The 18,134-nt window shown below is 39.2% G+C and overlaps 1 protein-coding gene across 2 annotated transcripts in view; it reads left to right on the forward strand.

Annotated features, from left to right (window-relative positions):
• erbin (erbb2 interacting protein) overlaps positions 1-18,134 on the forward strand; it is a 68,801-nt gene that overhangs the window by 19,504 nt on the left and 31,163 nt on the right. For both annotated transcript variants that reach the window (XM_050052938.1, XM_050052939.1), the window contains exons 3-6: positions 13,913-14,107; positions 15,122-15,239; positions 16,952-17,030; positions 17,180-17,269. In XM_050052938.1, coding sequence (XP_049908895.1) covers positions 13,922-14,107; positions 15,122-15,239; positions 16,952-17,030; positions 17,180-17,269 — 473 coding nt within the window. In that variant the 5' untranslated portion in view covers positions 13,913-13,921. The remainder of the gene's footprint in view (positions 1-13,912; positions 14,108-15,121; positions 15,240-16,951; positions 17,031-17,179; positions 17,270-18,134) is intronic.

The following is an 18,134-nucleotide window of genomic DNA, read 5'->3' on the forward strand; positions in this document are numbered from 1 at the left end:
GTTCGAGATATTATTTATATCATGAGAAGTCAATACTTTCGGCAGCCTAAATCTTTTATTTAGAAACTGTGGCGGGTCAAATTAAACTATGGCGGGCCGCCATAGTTTCGTTAATTAATGGGAAACACTGAGGGTTATGGTTGCCTGAAGGGTTATGGAGTATTGCCTGCAGTTAGATGATTGTTTGGCTGTTTAGGAGCAGCAGAATCTTTCAAATTGATCAGCTTAACCCACCAATGTTACTGCACTGTACCCTTTTTAAGTAGCCAAATATTTGTCTACTGCTTTAACAGCCATGTTCATGTGACAGCAAGCCAGTGACTTTGTACTTTCTATGTTGAAACCTATTCTGCTGATCCTCTCTGGTAAAGAGCCCGAAAGCTATGAAATACTGAGACTCTTGTCCATAACCCTTATAGTTATTACAACATTGTTAACAAGGGCTAATGCCATTGTTTGGGTCGTCTCTCTGCAGAAATGAATCTCATGGGCTCATATTTAAGTGGATCTCATTTTTAATTAATAACTTACCGGCAGAAGGGATTTTTGAGCAGGTCACTATTTATAACCAGCAGGGCTCTCTCCCTCGTTGCCCTGGTTAGGTCTTAATGAGGAAGAATCTGCACTCCAGAAATCCAGACTTCCACTCTGAACGACATCAGACCTAAATGTGTTGATATTTTAAAAAAATAATAATAATTTTTTAACATGATGTGGACAAAAACATAATTTAAATCACCAATGAGAGATGCTCAAAGTTTTATTAGGCTTCAAGCATGTTTGCTTGATGCTAGTTAATTTAACAAACCAATTCATTTTCTATACCTTTAGGGGAAAGGAGGGAGTTCAGGAATCTCCGGCCAATTATTTGAAATATAAGTTGGACAGTGTAGATGATGCAACATTTATGCAAACAGTTATGCAAACCTTTCTGGCAAGTCAGCTGTAGATCTGTTTGTCTCGTTGCAGTCTTTTGCTTGTCACATTTAGTTTTCAAAATAGACGGCTTTGCTGTGGATTTGTAGGACCATTGTAGAAATAGGAATTCAAGTGGTAAGAGAAATGGTACAAGAGAAGGAAGAAAAACTCATGCATGTAGAGAGAGGGAAAGGACCAACATGATGAGCAGGGTGCTTTGCCACAGAGGGCCGCCAGCCATCAGTTGATAAAGCAGTCAGTTCATTTGAAAAGGCAGCTGTGCACTCTTTCGAGCACAGAGGACTAATATCAGCTGCTTCTTGTCAATAAACAGAGCCTTTCTAACTACAAGTGTTTCTATGTTTCACATGGAACACCAAGCAGGTGAAGTTATTCAATAAGCCTTACCCGACATGTATTTCACTATGCTGCACACATTTAATGGGCCTCACAGCAACCTTGGCTCAGAAATCAACTTTGCTCACACACATTTGAACTATGACCATTGAGGTTAAACTGTGCCAAAAAACCCCAACTCTTTCCTCTTGGTTTTTTTTTTTATGTTTTTATTTGAGTAGCCTACCTCTACAGGATGCAAGGTTGTTGTTTTTATTTACTTGGGTAGCGAAGGCATGACGTGCCCTACTCTGCCATTTTCTGCCTCTGATTGGCTTACCCTGACATTCTCACCCTAACTAGTCTCACTCCTTATGCCTAAACCTGCCCAACCTAACCAAGCCAACCAACAAGTCTAAACCACTAAGAGGCTGAGTAGGGTGGGTCATGCATTTGGCATCCTGAGAAAGAAAATTTAGCCAACAGGACAGACATACAAAAACCCTTGTCTGAAAGTAGCATGCTTTCTCGGATGAAAGCTGATTAAAATGGTTCTTGCACATTTTTTGAAGCGATAGTAAAATTGATAGTCAACTACCGTCAATTGACGGCTGCGGTGAGCTTGTCTCACAGGATACCCTGTTGTTGCACATCTCAGCAGAAATGACGTTAGTTTTCATGTCGCCAGGAAGTGGCTTTTCGAGACACAGCAAGGTAGTCCATAAAAGGTTGTGGTTGTATTCATGATCTTGAAATTTAGTACATACAGTGTTTGACCTGCAAATGAAACATTTGCTCTCTCAGAGCAAGACGAGGCACACAGTTATTGTTCAGCAGCTTCAATGGCATTTAGAGCAGTGATGCTCAGTTCAGTTGTCCAAACAACACGTAGAGAGGAAAGACTTTGTAATGCACAGAGTGTTTGATCAACTCCTAGCTTAAAACATGATTTATATGCAGATTGATGATGTATTTAACATTTTGTTTATCACAGAAACATTTCTATTATTGTTTTGTTGGCAGCAAATTTTGATTAATTTTTTATGATTTATCAAATGATTCATGCCTAATATAACACAAACATCAAAGGTTTCTAACCATAATGATATTTACCTTATCTAATGACCTTTTCTGTGGCTGGTGATGACAAGTAATTAGTCTCCCTTGCTCTACACTCATATATAGAAATGTAAGTCCTATAATTGTATCAATACAGTAGGATTATAATCTTTAATAGAGGACACACTTAATGGAAAGATTAAGCAGAAAGTGTTGTTTCATCTAACTTCATGTGTCTGTTATTGTCAGTGATCTGATAAGGCAACTGCTTGATGTGCAACAACATACATTTAATTCTAAAACAAATATTTTTTTCTATTTATTTTTTTTGAAGGTTTGTTTTCTTAAGTGCCAAAATTATAAATCAACTGATTAATTGTGCCAGAATTACCTTGGTTATACAGTGCAGAAATGCTGGCTTGCTCTTACATATTTTCTACGTTGTGACATTTCAGTACTAAGTGAATTACAGGATAGACTGCTACCGGCTTGCACGAAAGGTCAGAAGATAAACATGCTTATTAATCACCTCGTTGCATGGTAGAAGGGACATAACCTTTGGAAGTGGATGGCATTATCACTTGTCTTTGTCGTTCTCTGGGGGATCCATGACATCTCCATAACCCCAGAGTTGTGAAGACCTGAACAAATGAAGAGGAAATAAGACTGTATTCACTTGCTCTAGGCCCATCCGTGTCTAAAGAAATAACGTGGGAATTATTCATTAGAGTAATTATGATAGTAATCTCAAAGGGAATCGAAATGAAGACGCCCTGGATTCAGAATATTTGCAGTCCTCTGCACTGTGAGCCAGGATGAGTGTGCACAGAGAATAAAATGTATCCCAGTAAAACTTAAGTTGGTTTTAATTTGATGTGATGGCTAAATGAAAGGTTTGTTGGAATATGTACATGCTCCATTTCACTTGAAGAGAATATTATCAGTCTGTTGCATAGAGGTCAGCTTGTGCAGCTTTTTTCATAACCACTTCAAAGAACAGCAGGCCCTTTATACACCATTCAGCAACACTTGCATCAACACAAGCATTCATCTAAGTACAATTTATTTGTGTACTTCTTACATGTTGGTTTTACTGGTCACCCATTTTGTACAAGTGGCATTATTTTATACCTACTTTTTGATTTTTATTAATAGTTGTGATGAACCAGTAAATAATAATGACAAATCATAATAAATCAATACAGAATATAATGGAAAGCCTAAAAGCTACCCAGGCACCAGTTTTAGATAAGACTTTTGGTTTTTTGGATGTCACCCACAACACTCAGAATTAACCAACTAAGGAATATTCAATAACTTTTGTGAGACAAACACAAAGCCACTCTTGCTCCACCACAAACGTTAGCATTCTAAGCAAATAGCCTAGTGGACATAGCTGGGTCGGGGGGCATCTAGTCGTGCGTCATTGCATGTGGGAGGACTGCATCTTTAAACAGTGTGTTTATAGTCAATACATGGTATTGTATGAAAATGTGAAACAGAAAGTGGTTTGACTGTGAATACTTTCTTTTTGCAGTTACAGAGTATATTTGAATTCTTCTATTTCTTTCAAGCATTTCCTCATGTACAGCAGTATTTTGTACTGCTGTTTGCTGTATTAATGGGTTGAATTTTATAATGCTCGACAAAAAAATAAAACAACCCAAAGATAAGGGGGTGCATACTTTATTTTTTTTCTAGAGCTTTAGCTTGTTTAATACATGAACATGAGGCACTAAAACAATAACTTAGTATTGTCCAACATTTTAAAATAGATGAATTGTTAAGCCATAGTCAAACATATTCTGATACAGAGGAATGTGTGTAGGTTACATGTAAATGTTCAAATACAAGTCTTGTTTTTATGATGAGCTCTGTCTATCAGAGCGAGTCTGCTCGGAGTAGAAAATAGGGAAGATGCTGCAAAGGGCACTTTGTCTTTGTCACAGATCAGATTACTTAGCCTCATTTCACCACGAATTCAAAGAAAACAATCATGGTTTTGTTTTCTAGAGTCACGCAAGACCACTGAGACCTAAGAACGCTGGTGAGAACCAAAACCAGAGGGAGAGTGAAACTGGAACTTCAGGTTCCACTGAGCTCCATACCCCCGCTACAGATACTCTCAACAGGATTGTCTTTCTATCTATTTCAGCTGTAATTCCAGCTATCGTTTCCTGTTGCTTCGTTTCTGTATTAATGGATTGCTTCCTGTGTTTAGTTGTCAAGCCGTACTTAAGGGAAAAGGCAAGCAATTGAACCTGCAGCAGTGATAAAATAAAGAAGTAGGCATGGATAGGTGTTGAGGCTGTGTTTGTGACTGCTAGGTTTGACAGTATGAAAACATTGCTCTGAGTACCTTAGTCAGTTGTTGAACTGCTGTCCTCTTAACTCAATATCTCACTGCATTATTGAGAAGCAGCAGGTCTCCTGTTGTGCCACTTGCAGTTCAATGTGATGATGTTAATGAGGTGCCCAGAGGAAAGACTTCACTAGGGACTGTGTTGTATACACTGCTCTTCAGTTTAGTTTAGAGATGTTTCCAACATCTCACCACCATTTCACAAATACTTTTTTGTCAGCCATTCTTAAAACATAAGACATTTCATTGTTTAAAAAAAAAAAAAAAAAAAAAAGTTACTGCAGTAGCAACAGCTTAGGGTAGGGATGTGTGTGATTAGTCGACTAGATGATTAAACGTTAATACCCTCGCTAGTAACAGGAGGAGTTTGGATCAGCATTCAAGACTAACCAGCGGCTGTGATCATCACAGATTTCTCTTTCTCTTTTTCTCTCCTTCACACACAAACACACGCGTGCACTTTTAGACTCAATGGATGGAACTGTATTCACCAACCTCCGTTAAAGCGGAATGTATGTCCAGGCCTCATACACACACTCACACACACACACACTCACACACACACACTGGTTGTCTTCTTCCTAGGCTGAACAAGAGAGGTTCTTTGGGGCGCAAATGAGATCCCGACAAGCCTAAATGTGTGTGTTTGCGCATGTTTTATTGTGAGAGAGAATTTGCGTGCACACCCATGCATGAGAGAGTTAACATATAGGTGTGTTTTTGAATGGAGATGAGTTGGGTCGTTAAATACTAAGTAAATAAATGTCAATTGTTAACTATTATTTAGTGAGTTGTTGTCATGTTTTGTCTGTTTTTTGAGTGTTTTGTTTTTGTTTGACTAGTCGACTGGTCCAAGTTTAAACTTCTGGTCAAACATCAGAGAAGTTAGTCAATTGGAATATCCCAAGTTTAGGGATAATCTGCATTTGGAAAAAAAGTGGTTCAGGGGGTTGTTGAAATTAATTTTTAAGGAGCTGTATGTAATATTTAGACCATATCCATGACTCAGAGTCTGGAGCAGGATTGTCTGCACACGGCTCTCAACATGGAGATAGCTGAGACAGCGGCTAGCAGTGACATGCACTACATCAGTAAACAGCACCAACAACAGCATCAGTGCTGACAGAGCTAGCATTGTTACCCTTGGGAGATATTGGAGGGTGGGCGCTAAGCTTCAGCAGAGAGGAAATGAGCGGTAAGCACTGTACGATGAACAGTGTAGAGCAGCGGTGATTAGCTAGTCATTGGTACACACTCACAGGGACTTGCATGCAGAGAAGCTCAGCTTACAACACACAGAGGTAGCGTGATTTCATTCTCTGCTCAGGGCACCATTACTCTGCTATATTTTCACACAGCAAATAGTCGTTTGCTGCTGTATTAATGCTCTGAATGTTGCAAACAGCACCTTTTAAGTTGAAGAATATTTCCCATTGTGTTACACAACTGACACCTAAGAACTGATATCTCTCAATTGGTTAGAGCTGCAACTATATGTCAAAATCTACTGTATGTCTCCTGTGTAAAATCAGCCACGTGCTCATTCATTCTGCACTGTACTTATAAAGGTACAGAGTTTTGTTTGCAAACCAGAAGTTGCTTTCCATAGCAGTGCCATATGTTATTCTGGTCAACACTCATTGTGAAATACACATGGGTTGTTGTAAAATATGCCACCTAGAGGTTGTGTAACTTGACATTTTCTTATGTATTAACCAAAAAAGGATTATTGTGTGAATCCTACTTGGATGCACAGAGCAGTTGAACTTCTCTTTCTTCAATGGGTTTTGATGTGTCAGTGAATAATAAAGAGGATCTCCAAAGCAAAGGACATGATCCCATTTGAGAAGAGTTAGAGCTGCATTATAGGAAGGGTGAGAGAACAAGCCTATAGTCTGTTGGCAGTCCGCCCTGCATTGAGGAAGTGACTTTTTCTTTCCTCTTCCTTTACAGACGGAGGCAATTCAAGTGTATCCCACAGGCTCTGCAGGCTGCTGTGCTTTTTTTTTCTTCTTGCATTGTTTTTGTTGCCATAATCTCCAATATAAAATTTTAGCTGTGGCCCAGCAATCCTGCAACAGTCCACTCTGCAATCTGGATCAAAAGCTCCTTTCATAAGGCGAGAGCTAGCCCGTACTAATCACATTCTGCCATATCAACCAGACGAGTACTATTTGCTATAAATAACACAAGCTGCTTGCTACTGTCAAACGATGCACTTTCGTTTCCGCTTAACCCATTACACACGCAAACATACATGCGCACACAGACCTCAACACAGACACAACACCAACACCTACTGGGGGTTATTTTGAAAGCTGGTCTGATTATTTTAATATGCCCTTTAGCTCATTGTTACCTCTATTTTCATGTCTTCACCAAGCTCCTCTTGCTGTTTTTTTTGTCTTGAACAAAACAATGAGGTAGACCAGACACACATTTGATTTTTAAAGCAGAGACATATTAGAAACTGTTAATTTGTTTCTGACACATTCTACTGGATAAACCAGAATTAGGCCGGTGAGTGGTAGTTGGTCACTACGGAAGGACACAGTAACCTTTTGGAAACGCACAGACATCTCAATCTCCATCTGTCTCTTTCAGAGTTTACTTTCAATACCAGTTCTCTACTCTGACCACAGACTGCCTGTTCAGAGCCCTCTGTATTTTATCAGTCGATACTTTTACTGCATGAACAGTTGAGCAAGCTCAGTTGTGTGTTTTGTGCATGACTCTGGGGGCCGCAGAGCCGATCTTACCCTTGACCATAGTCTCTATAGCAACAGCACTAACCCAGGAGGCACTTAACTTACAGGGTAGAGGGGTTGTGACAGGGAAGTGGTTTCCTGGCCCTGACTGGGAGAATAAAGTGGGAATCTGTGACTGGCCTGCCCTCTGGACTATTTCATTCACTGTTGCACAGAGGAAGCCACAGGGATCATTGCCAGGCTGCTGAGTCACATGTCCACCATTCACACATGCCCACACATTTTTACATTTCTGAATAAATACAGCCAGTGTGTTTGGGGCTTTTAACAATTTCACGGCTATCAGGCCAAGCTGTTACTAGCACACTGATTTAAGTAAATGTGGCGCTTAAATAAGTAGGCTAAGAAAGAAGTTCTCAGCCAAGAGCTTAACATGTCTGGAAATCTCCATTGCATGTCTTGAACTTTTTTATATCAAAAGTCAAATGCTCTTGATGGACTAAAGCTGGCTGAATGTAGACAGTCATCATTCCAATAACATGTAGGTCAGTGGATAAGCCTATCTATGTTGAAGGCAGTGCGGGTCTCATTAGTGTGCTGCCTTCCAGATTACTCTGAGGGGCTTCAGACAGCCAGCCTAGCAGTGCCACAGTTATCCAGCCCATTTCCCTTTCTCTGTCATCTACAAAAAAAGTTTCCCTACAAGGAAAATAAAGTCAAAGCAACACTTTCATGTCACAAAAGAAACGGGTACAGAAACTGTAACCAGTACTGTCTTTAAGTAGGTGGGACATAGATGTTTAACGCTGATGCTACTCTAAAAGCAGTTTATGTAAGAAATGCTTCATTTGTGCAGCAGTGAATTAACTCTTAAATCAAGACCGTGCTCTGCATTATGCAAATGTAACAGACGTTCTGCATGGTTTAGAAAATAATGTTTCTACATTCTGTTGAGGCATGACAAATCTCTGACCTAATTGGAGCAGCAGAACTTTCTCCTGTAAAGATGGTTTATTTTGGAGGACTGTAGTTCCAAATTGGCAAAGTTTCTGACTCACAAGGTTATCATTCAAAGTCTCCTGTTTTTTTTTTACCTATTATCTTAGTTGGCATGTGGATGACATTGGGTTTTTTTTGTTTTTTGTTTTTAAATAAGGCCAGTGATATTCTGTATTTTTATCACTGTCAGCAAAGCCCCTGAAAGATCAAAACCAAAAAATGTTTTGGCTTGTCTCCCAATACTTTTTGACTTACTGTGGAAAAACAAGCAAACAAAAACTTGAATAACTTCCCTAAGACAGTTCGGCATTGTACTTGAAGTAAATTGTGTAGTTTTGGAGGGATTTTTTTCAGTGCTGGCAAAATTGACATTTGGTGCTCTAGTGAGTTTTTATGACAGTATGATGGTATTCATGGCATCCAGTCAAAATTATTTCAGTGCCCGTGTTCATTGTAATGAAGATGTGTCACTCAAAGCAACAATGTACCTCATAAATTTGGTTTTAATTTGTGGACAACAATGGAGCTCTAAGGCACATAGGAGAAAGATCAACGGTTCTCAACCCAATTTGTCAAATATCGCCGCTTTGTCAGTTGCTGTTCACATGTAAATGTGATGCGCAAGGTAGCGTCTTGCGTTGATTTTGCGTGACGGCATGTCAAGTGATTGTAATTACATGCATTGTGTCTTTTCAAAATACACTTTTGTTTTCACAGGAAATTGACGGTTTCCGTTCATTATATGCATAGTCTTTTTCAATATGTACCTATAACATTGAAAAACATCATGATTTGGTTCAACATTCGCAAGGGAAGCAAACAGCGGGCTCCAAGGTTGAAGTCCAGAGATTGTTGGACTTACCCACCTCCCCTCCCGCTCGTCCAACAGGGACTTTCTTGCACCTTATGTTATGTTGTTACGGGCTATGTTTCAAACTGATGCCATTTGGCGGCGTTATACCCTGATTGTGCCTGGCGGCGTATCATATTGCATGAAAGGCCACTAGTCTTATCCTTTGAGTTAAAAATCCTGTTAACCAATACTACTGTCCTACCAATATTGGTTTAAGACCAAACCTACAAAACTAGTAATGTTTCAGTCAGCCTTAGCTGTACTATGTGTTAGGTGCTAAGTATTACATGCTGTGGTAAACCAGTCCCTCCAGGATCTTGCGGCAAAAAAAATTGCGGCATTTTTATGTGATTTTTTTTTTTTTTTTTTTTTTTTTTTTGCGGGAAATTGCAGCAAATGACAAAATTGCAGCTAATGACAAAAGGAGAAAAAAATGTGCTTTTTTTTCTTAAATTACTACATCCAAAAAAATAAGTCATGTAATCACGTACTATAATAATCATACTGAATATTACAAAAATAGCTGCACATGTTTTTTTATAGTTCTCTTCTTTTGTTTTATTTAATTAGTTTTAAAACATGGACTTCAATAATGTTGCAAAAATCCTGAGTGAATATTGTAGCTCTCAAACCAGACAATGTGACTGTAAAACAACATGTACTGTAGTAAGCTACATCTTCTGTAAACATAACATTTTAATACATTCAACACATATTGTATGCATTTAAACAGTGCAAATTCGTATGTCAATACAGAGCGTTTCTCCATACTGCAATGCCATTAGCGCATTTGATGACACGTCTGATGACGTTTCAAATGACTTCCGGTCGGCCGGAAAATGTGAAAAAAAATGCAGAAAAATCGCAAGACTTTTGAAAAATTGCAAGCCCCCGCAAATTTTGCGGACTCTGTTGAATTTGCGTTAATTATTGCGATCACAAGATCGCAATTTTTCTGGAGGGACTGGTAAACATTAGAATTGCTTATCATTTGCATGTTAGCCTTGTTGTTGTAGCATGCTGATGTTAGCATTTAGTTCAAAGCAACCCTGTACCTAAGTATAGCCTGGCATAGCCGTCAGTATAGCTATAGACTTTAAGTCTTGTTCTGTAATATAGCAGTCTGATTTTCTGGTCATTTAACATTGTTAGATGATGTCATGTCGAAGCCATCCTTAAAACGTGAGATTAAATTCTTCTGCCCTCTTTAACATGTTCACAACATCCAGTCTCCTCTACCTTGACTTGCTCTTGCTGCTTTTTGTTAATCTTTCAAACCATATACACTCTCCCCACAACTTTTCTCATGACACTTTATCTGCTCTTGCTTCCTGATAACTCTTTCTTGCATAACTTCAAATAACCAACACCTGCCCCCTTTCTCCGTTAACCCATATCACATTCCCTCCTCTCTCAGTCCTTCTTCTCCCATTCTGAATAGCATGCGTCATCCATATGCTCAGTGCTCATTACTTGGGGTGAGTGGAGCCAAGCCCTCTGTCATCCCCTCTAGTGATAGACCAGATTACTCAGAGTATTTATACATGAGCTGCCTGCTGCTATAGCAGAAAAAGTGTGTGGGAGGATGACAGCCTCTTGGTTGTGCATACCTCATGTGAATATGGGCGTATGCACACATGAACCCATTTTAATGAGTGAGAGATAGAGGGATGGCTGACTGGTCGTCCTTTGAGTCAACTTTGAACATATTTCTTTTGGAAACATTGCATCATTATTATGAAATCAACAAGTATTTAGAGTATATCTCTTTTGAGCTTTGTCTGATGTTTATTTAAGTAGCATGACTAATGCCATTGTAGGCTATTAGGTCATATTTTGAGTACTTTGTGCTGTCCAAAAAAAGCATCTCTGTATACACATGCAAAAATGTGTACATCTGTTAACAAAGACAATGAGTTGTATTCAGTGAACCTAATATCAGAGAACATAAGGCCTTACGTAGTAGCAACCTCCAACACAAACATGTCACACCCACACATAGTCTGCACGAACAGTGTAGGTCAAGGCTATCACAATTTTACAGCTCAGTTAGACATTCAGGATACACAGTGAGTGAAGGACTCGGAGATTATGTGCTGTGGCGGTGCTCAGATTAGGACGAGGGGGAGGAAAAGTCACATTCTCCACATGCTCCAAGGAACAAAGCCTCTGTTGACCAGAACACATTCCATAGTGTACACTGTATGCGGTCAATACGTCTATGTTGACCGCAAGCTATAAAAATTATACATACATCCCTGTGGCAAGTTAAAGAACGGGTTTACAACTCCCCTCTCCTCCACCCCTTAAGCTCCCAACCAGATTGAAGGCTGAAAAGATTTCTTGCCTTTTATGTATCTTTATTTTGCAGTAGAGAGAGTTTGGGATAAAACTACTCAAGGACAAGGATTTCCAAAATGACGACTGATTCATGGCCTACTTGTTTTTGCATTTTTATCTTCAGCTTCGGCCCAAATGAGGATACAGCGTACCCACGATAATCAACAGCTTCTTGTTTTTGGAAATTTCAGAGGTTTTTCCACAAGAAAAACAGAAATGGGAAACTAAAAATTTACAACATGTCAGGCTTCTCTGGGGTGTTGTTTCTTTTAAATGAAACCTTTAAAAAAGGAAGTACAATTCATATGTCTGTCATTTTCTCTTTTTTTGATCACTTGTCTTGAGCACTCATTCAGTGAACGGTGACTTGTCAGTGATCAGATGTAATTTATATGCAAATTTCAGAACTCATTTGCAGGACAATTCTTTGGAGGAAATAATACGATCGCGTGTGCATGTTGCAACTCATGGCTGTGTTGGAAGGTACTTCTACAGAAGTGCCTCTGCACTGAAGAGCTATTATACATTATCTACTGATACTGTTGGATGATACTGACACTGAGACCAGATTCTGAACTAGATATTCATTCATCTCTTTAAAATTCCTTAAATACATATTACTGAAAGTGTTATTGCATCAACACAATACTATATGAGACATGTAGGCTGTGAAACTATCAGTTTTCTCCTCATGGTGCTTCTAATGGCATTTGCAAGAATTCACGTCGGCAAAGGGAAAACAACCAATCTGAGCCGAGGAGTCAAACTAGGCAGCGCTGATCAAATATAAATCAAGATTCTGTTATTGCATTCCCATTTTTTTCGCCTGAAATGTTTTCAGAAAAATATTTTAGTGTACTGTTTAACTGTAAAATGAGAAGGTGTGCTTGGCTGATGTGTGGTGCTTCATTTTGGCTCGACTGTTGTAAAACATGGCGCCTGGAGTAAACTTTATCATTTTACAGCTAAACAGTACACTAAAATATGTTTCTGAAAACATTTGAGGTGAGAAATAAGCAGTGCAGTGACAGAATCTTGATTCATATTTGATCAGTGCTGCCGAGTTTGACCGCAGTTATTAGCAGTTATTCACATGATTGTCATCTGCGTTACAGACTTCTGGCTCTTGATTGTTTTTGTCCACGTGTGGTAATGCCATTGAAGGCACTACTGTTTTATGTACATGTGTGGATATAGTGACAGTTTGAACAAATATGCCAATAAGTTATTTTTTATCCAAGTCACCAACCACAGCTTTAAAGGGCACAACATGGTTGTTACCCACATATATTTGTCCATAATGACAGTTTACTCACCTCCTCCACTGTAGAGATTTGGGTGACACAGACTACAGCAAGAACAAAGTTAATCAGGGCAAGGAGCACAAGCCTCCTAGCACAGGGAATCCAAAATTTATTAGAAATCAACCACTCAAACACCAAAAGTAAACAAGAAAGTTGCCCCCTGGAAATATTTGGAACTGTTGAAACAATCCTGGTAGTGTTGTAGGGAGCTCTTACATAAAATGTTATTATGATTAATGGTCAAAATAGACAAAAATATGAAACAAAGATCCAGTTTGACAAATGCTGAAATTTTTGTTTTGAAGAAGGAACTGTTTCCAACAACAAAGTTACCGTGGTTTGATCAGATCCCTTTTTCAATTATTTGTGTCTGATTGTTACACTGGGTGACACATGCTATGTATCACTTTGACTGACCATCCTGAAAATGTCTTTTTGCTCTAATGGGCTCACTGCTTAGTTATTAACAGAATAGAGAAAACATCAAGTACACTGTATAAACATGTTGCATGGTCACTTTATTGATGGGAGATATTCCTTGAAGCTTTGTTGTTGTTGTTGTTGTTGTTGTTGTTGTTGACTGTCGTCCTGTTATGCACTGGTCTTGCAGTCGTTAATAATGAAAATGACATCCCTATGTAGTTTTAATTGACTGGAGGTGATGTCATTATGTCTTGCGTCATTGTTCTCAATGTGTTTTGGGACAGACTGCCGACAATGACCTGTACTGTGGAAGAAGAACACAAAACAACATATGAGTTCTGTTATGACAATTAAGTCTGCAGTCACATGGTCATGCCTCAGATGCACTGAGCAGATATCAAGATCTGTGTGTGTGTGTGTGTGTGTGTGTGTGTGTGTGTGTGTGTGTGTGTGAGAGAAAGTGTACATTACACTAAAAACATCATATAGGAGGGATAAAAAAAAAAATCTGGATCTGGACACTTAAAGCTGAAATGTTACCACTCAATGTGCACACCCTCCATTACGTATCTCTACAACCTTTACATATCTCTCTGTTTTCCCTTTCTAGTGCCTGAGGATGTCCAAGCGGAGCTTGTTTGTTCGTCTGGTGCCGTGCCGCTGCTTGCGGGGTGAGGAGGAGGCGGTAACATCGCTGGACTACTCCCACTGCAGCCTGGAGACTGTTCCTAAGGAGATCTTTAGTTTTGAGAAGACCCTGCAGGAACTCTACCTCGATGCCAACCAAATCGAGGAGCTGCCTAAAGTAAGGCACACACACTGATGTATAGAAACTTTATACAGTGGAAACCGCTTATAGTGATCACAGTAACAGTGCTAAACCGTATTTATGGATCCAAAAACAGACAGCCGGACAGAATCATTCTTATACAACTGGTGTTTAAAAAATTTGCTTATAGTCAGCTTACACTGTTTAATTTGGGTATTTTTATATGGGACAACATGTGGAAAAACAATCTAAAACTACAGTAATTATACATATATATATATATATACATATATATATTTTCCCCCATGATGCTCTGTGTCACGGTAACCCATCTGCTTCCAGCTGGCTACCTGAGGGTGGTGCTGTATTGCATGCACATTGAAATCATGATGGGTAAAAGGGTCATTTTCTCTCAATGAAAAATGTTGTCTCCTCAAAGCTTATGGCTGCTAGTGATGGAGACCGAAAATGAATGTTCACGGGGGAAAGCACCTGTGGTTGAAGCTGCTCTCGTCATGCGAATTGATAATACCCAGTCACGCAATGCCCACGTAATGAAACACCTGCACTGTATCTTGGAACAGACACTAAAATTCAATGAATAGCGGAGCAGTCCATTTCATTACTTAATATTCATATAATAAACATTCAAATGTCAATTAGATGGTAATCTACATGAGATATAAAGAAAAAAATGGTTACAGTAATCATCAACATAAAGTGATCAATTTGACATGGACAGAGGTGATCAGTCGAAGTGGTTTCCACTATATTTCTCTCTATGCTCCATCTACAGTTTTTAAAACCTTTTAGTTACATGATGGCTTTACTCATGAGGTCACTAAATATTGACTTGCTGTGTGCCAGTCTTATGAAAAACGTTCTTTACGGACACTCTTTACTTCATATTCATTTAGACAGAAGAGCCTTTGAGTGACACAGTTGAACTTTTAGAACAATCAGGACATTTAAACATCAAATATTGTACTGTGTATTTATGGTCAACTATGTACTTAAAATAAACTGTTATCTCTTCTCCCTTTCCACCAGCAACTGTTTAACTGCCAGTTACTCTACCGACTGAGCATGCCAGATAATGACCTGACAGTGTTGCCAGCAGCGATCGCAAACCTCATCAATCTCAGGGAGCTTGATGTCAGCAAAAACAGTAAGTAAAATGATCACATATTTTCCTGTATTTTCATCTTTTCTTTTCTTTTTCAGAAGACTTGCTCAGGTTTGAAGTATTTTTGACTGGCAGGTTGAACAAGTCATGTAAAACTGTGGCATCAGATCATGTTGCTGAAACCTGAAAACTGACCACAGCCAGTGGCTCAGTGACCTGTGAAGTTCAAATGCGTAGATGTCCTGGTTGTCCTTGTGTTGTCGTGACTGCTTCTGACATCAATCAGTGAAGGAATTTTTTTTAAAAAGATGACATTTCCAGGAAAGCATTTCATAATTGATGCCACACATAGATTGCTTCAAAGATATTCTGAGGTAAAATGCCACAGCATGTTACATTTACCACATGTTACGTCACAAGACTGCATGACTGAAAACCCCTTACGGGATTGATAAAGGAAGTGTACAAGCCCAGACCTGCAAGACACTATCTTCACAGTGCAGAGCAGTAGCAGGCACAAAACAAAGCTGCTGGCTCTCACACAAACTGTGAGAATATTAGTACAAGGTGCTCAACTCAAAGTGTGTTGTCAGTGGTTTGATAAAGTGGGAAGTGACAACATTTGTCAAAGGTTGACATTTACCTCTTTAAAGATAAACATTTGCGCTGTTGAATGTGAGGGTGAGCTTTGTACTGTAAGTCCTTTCAAATTTGCGTGTTTGATGAAAACTTTCCACCGTCAGTGTTGTTCTAGTCTGACATTTAGAACAAGAAACAGCTGCAGACTAAAGTGTCTGAAGGCTTGACAGTTCTCTGTTCTAATGCCCAGCTGCATACAGAATCAATCAGGTGACTGTGCTATTTTGAAAATGTCTGTATATTCTTAACATCCTGTTGCATGTTCCTAACAAAGGGTTTTGTTTCAAAAATGTCAGAAGCATTAACATCACTGTCTGACATTGTCTTTTTTATTTCCCAAAAAGCTGTTAAGCTCTTTTAAAATAATGTGGTAACAATGCAGGATACTGCATAAGGTGGTTGATCATCACTATATTACCTTGAAGCTAAGCAGAGCAGAAAAGGAGTATGCACACTCAGCAAAACCCTTTCATGAATAGACAAAGGTTAAAATGGTAGTTCTAATATAAATGAATGGGTGCAAAGACAGCATAGATTAAACAAATGCTGAAGGATGTGGTGGTGTTTTCATGAACCAGGGCTGCATGTGCCGTGTTGACATTAAAAGTAGCTTATCCTTCTTCACAAAGCACTCTGCGCTAAGTGTTGTGGACACAAAACAAAGTGGGTGGAAATAAACCTTTAGACTTGGTCACGTCCCCTTTCTCGCAGTTCGCACATTGTGGATGTTTTATGAGAACTTGCAGACTATCACTCAGTGGTCTTTTTTTTTTTCACTTCTTCCTTTCCTGCTCTTTCATTGTGTCACCTAGAGCGCTCATCTCTGTGGTTGTTTAGAGAGGAAAGGTGCAGAGCCACTCTTAATGTATCTTGAGCACACACAATTCAGGCGGAGAGCCGTCCTGCTTGTACTCACAGTCCACCTGAGTTTAACATTCACAAAGCTTCTGCTAAACACAAGACGCATTATCCCTCATCTTTTTGGTTTTGACATGAGTCATTTGTTTTGTCAGCAGTAATAAAATGGTTGAGGTACAACTTGCACGTGTTGAATTGATGGTCTGTAGTTGTTTTACCTTTAAACATCTTATGGCTTTTTTGCTCTTTCTCTCCAGGTATCCAGGAGTTTCCAGAAAACATCAAGAATTGCAAAGTCCTAGCTGTTGTGGAAGCCAGTGTGAATCCCATATCCAAGTACGTACTGCCCACCCACATACAGGTTTTCCACCCTTAATAACTCCATTTCGATTCAGTGTTGCCAAAACATTTTAAAATTGAAGTATTGCAGCATTGGTGCAGCTTTGTGTGAGTGATGTGATTTCCGTTCCTGTGTGTGTTGTCAGGCTCCCAGAGGGCTTCACTCAGCTTCTGAGTTTGACGCAGCTCTACCTGAATGATGCCTTCCTGGAGTTCTTACCAGCCAGCTTTGGCAGGTCAGTGTGTTCTCCGGATTGGATCAGGATGAAACTGTTTCTGTATAGAAAAAATCAAATACTGTACAGTATGTACATTCAGGCTGCTGACTGTGGTATTACGTGTATGTTTTGTGTGAAGCCACATGCAGTAGCTGATCGGGTAACACTGATGTGGCTGTGATGGCATAAGATTTATCTGACTGTGTAGAGCCTCTGCAGTGTACCATTACCATGAAATTCAAATTTTGTAAAGGTATCCAATAAAATCTCTAGCTCTAAATTATAATTTACTGCCTTAACAAGCAGACATTCATATTGCAAATTAGAAATAATTACACTTGCTTTATTAGGTTAGACCAGCCAGAGAGATTTTCATTTACTGTGTAATCTATAGAAGAGCCAGGTGGTGTTGCTGATAAAATATTGATCTTGACATAAGACATAATCGATATGTTTATGGTAACAATGGATCAAATGAAAATGTGAAAGGGGATGCTCGTAGTGATGAACCTACAGCTCATTGTTTAGCTCCCCAGCTTCCCAGCAGCCACCAACAACATTGGAGGTTGATAATTGGATGAATTTAGGTTGTGACATCGGTTGACAGAAATTCAATGTCAGGACAAGGTCTGATGCCAACATCAATTTGACGTAGAATACCGATGACAGATGGCATTGATATTTTGTTGGTTTTAAGTTGTGTTGTTAAAAAACCAAAATCCAACGTCTTCCAAACATCTCATGTCAACGTCATCCTTACATGAAATAATGACATTAACGCCTAGAGAACAAAAGCCTACGTCTGCAAAACTTCATAATCTTAATGTCCGTACAACATGAAATTCTAACGTTGTTAGACATTTCATTCCAACCAAAATTTTAA

This window comes from Epinephelus moara, chromosome 9 (assembly GCF_006386435.1).
Source record: "Epinephelus moara isolate mb chromosome 9, YSFRI_EMoa_1.0, whole genome shotgun sequence".
NCBI classification, from domain to species: domain Eukaryota; kingdom Metazoa; phylum Chordata; class Actinopteri; order Perciformes; family Serranidae; genus Epinephelus; species Epinephelus moara.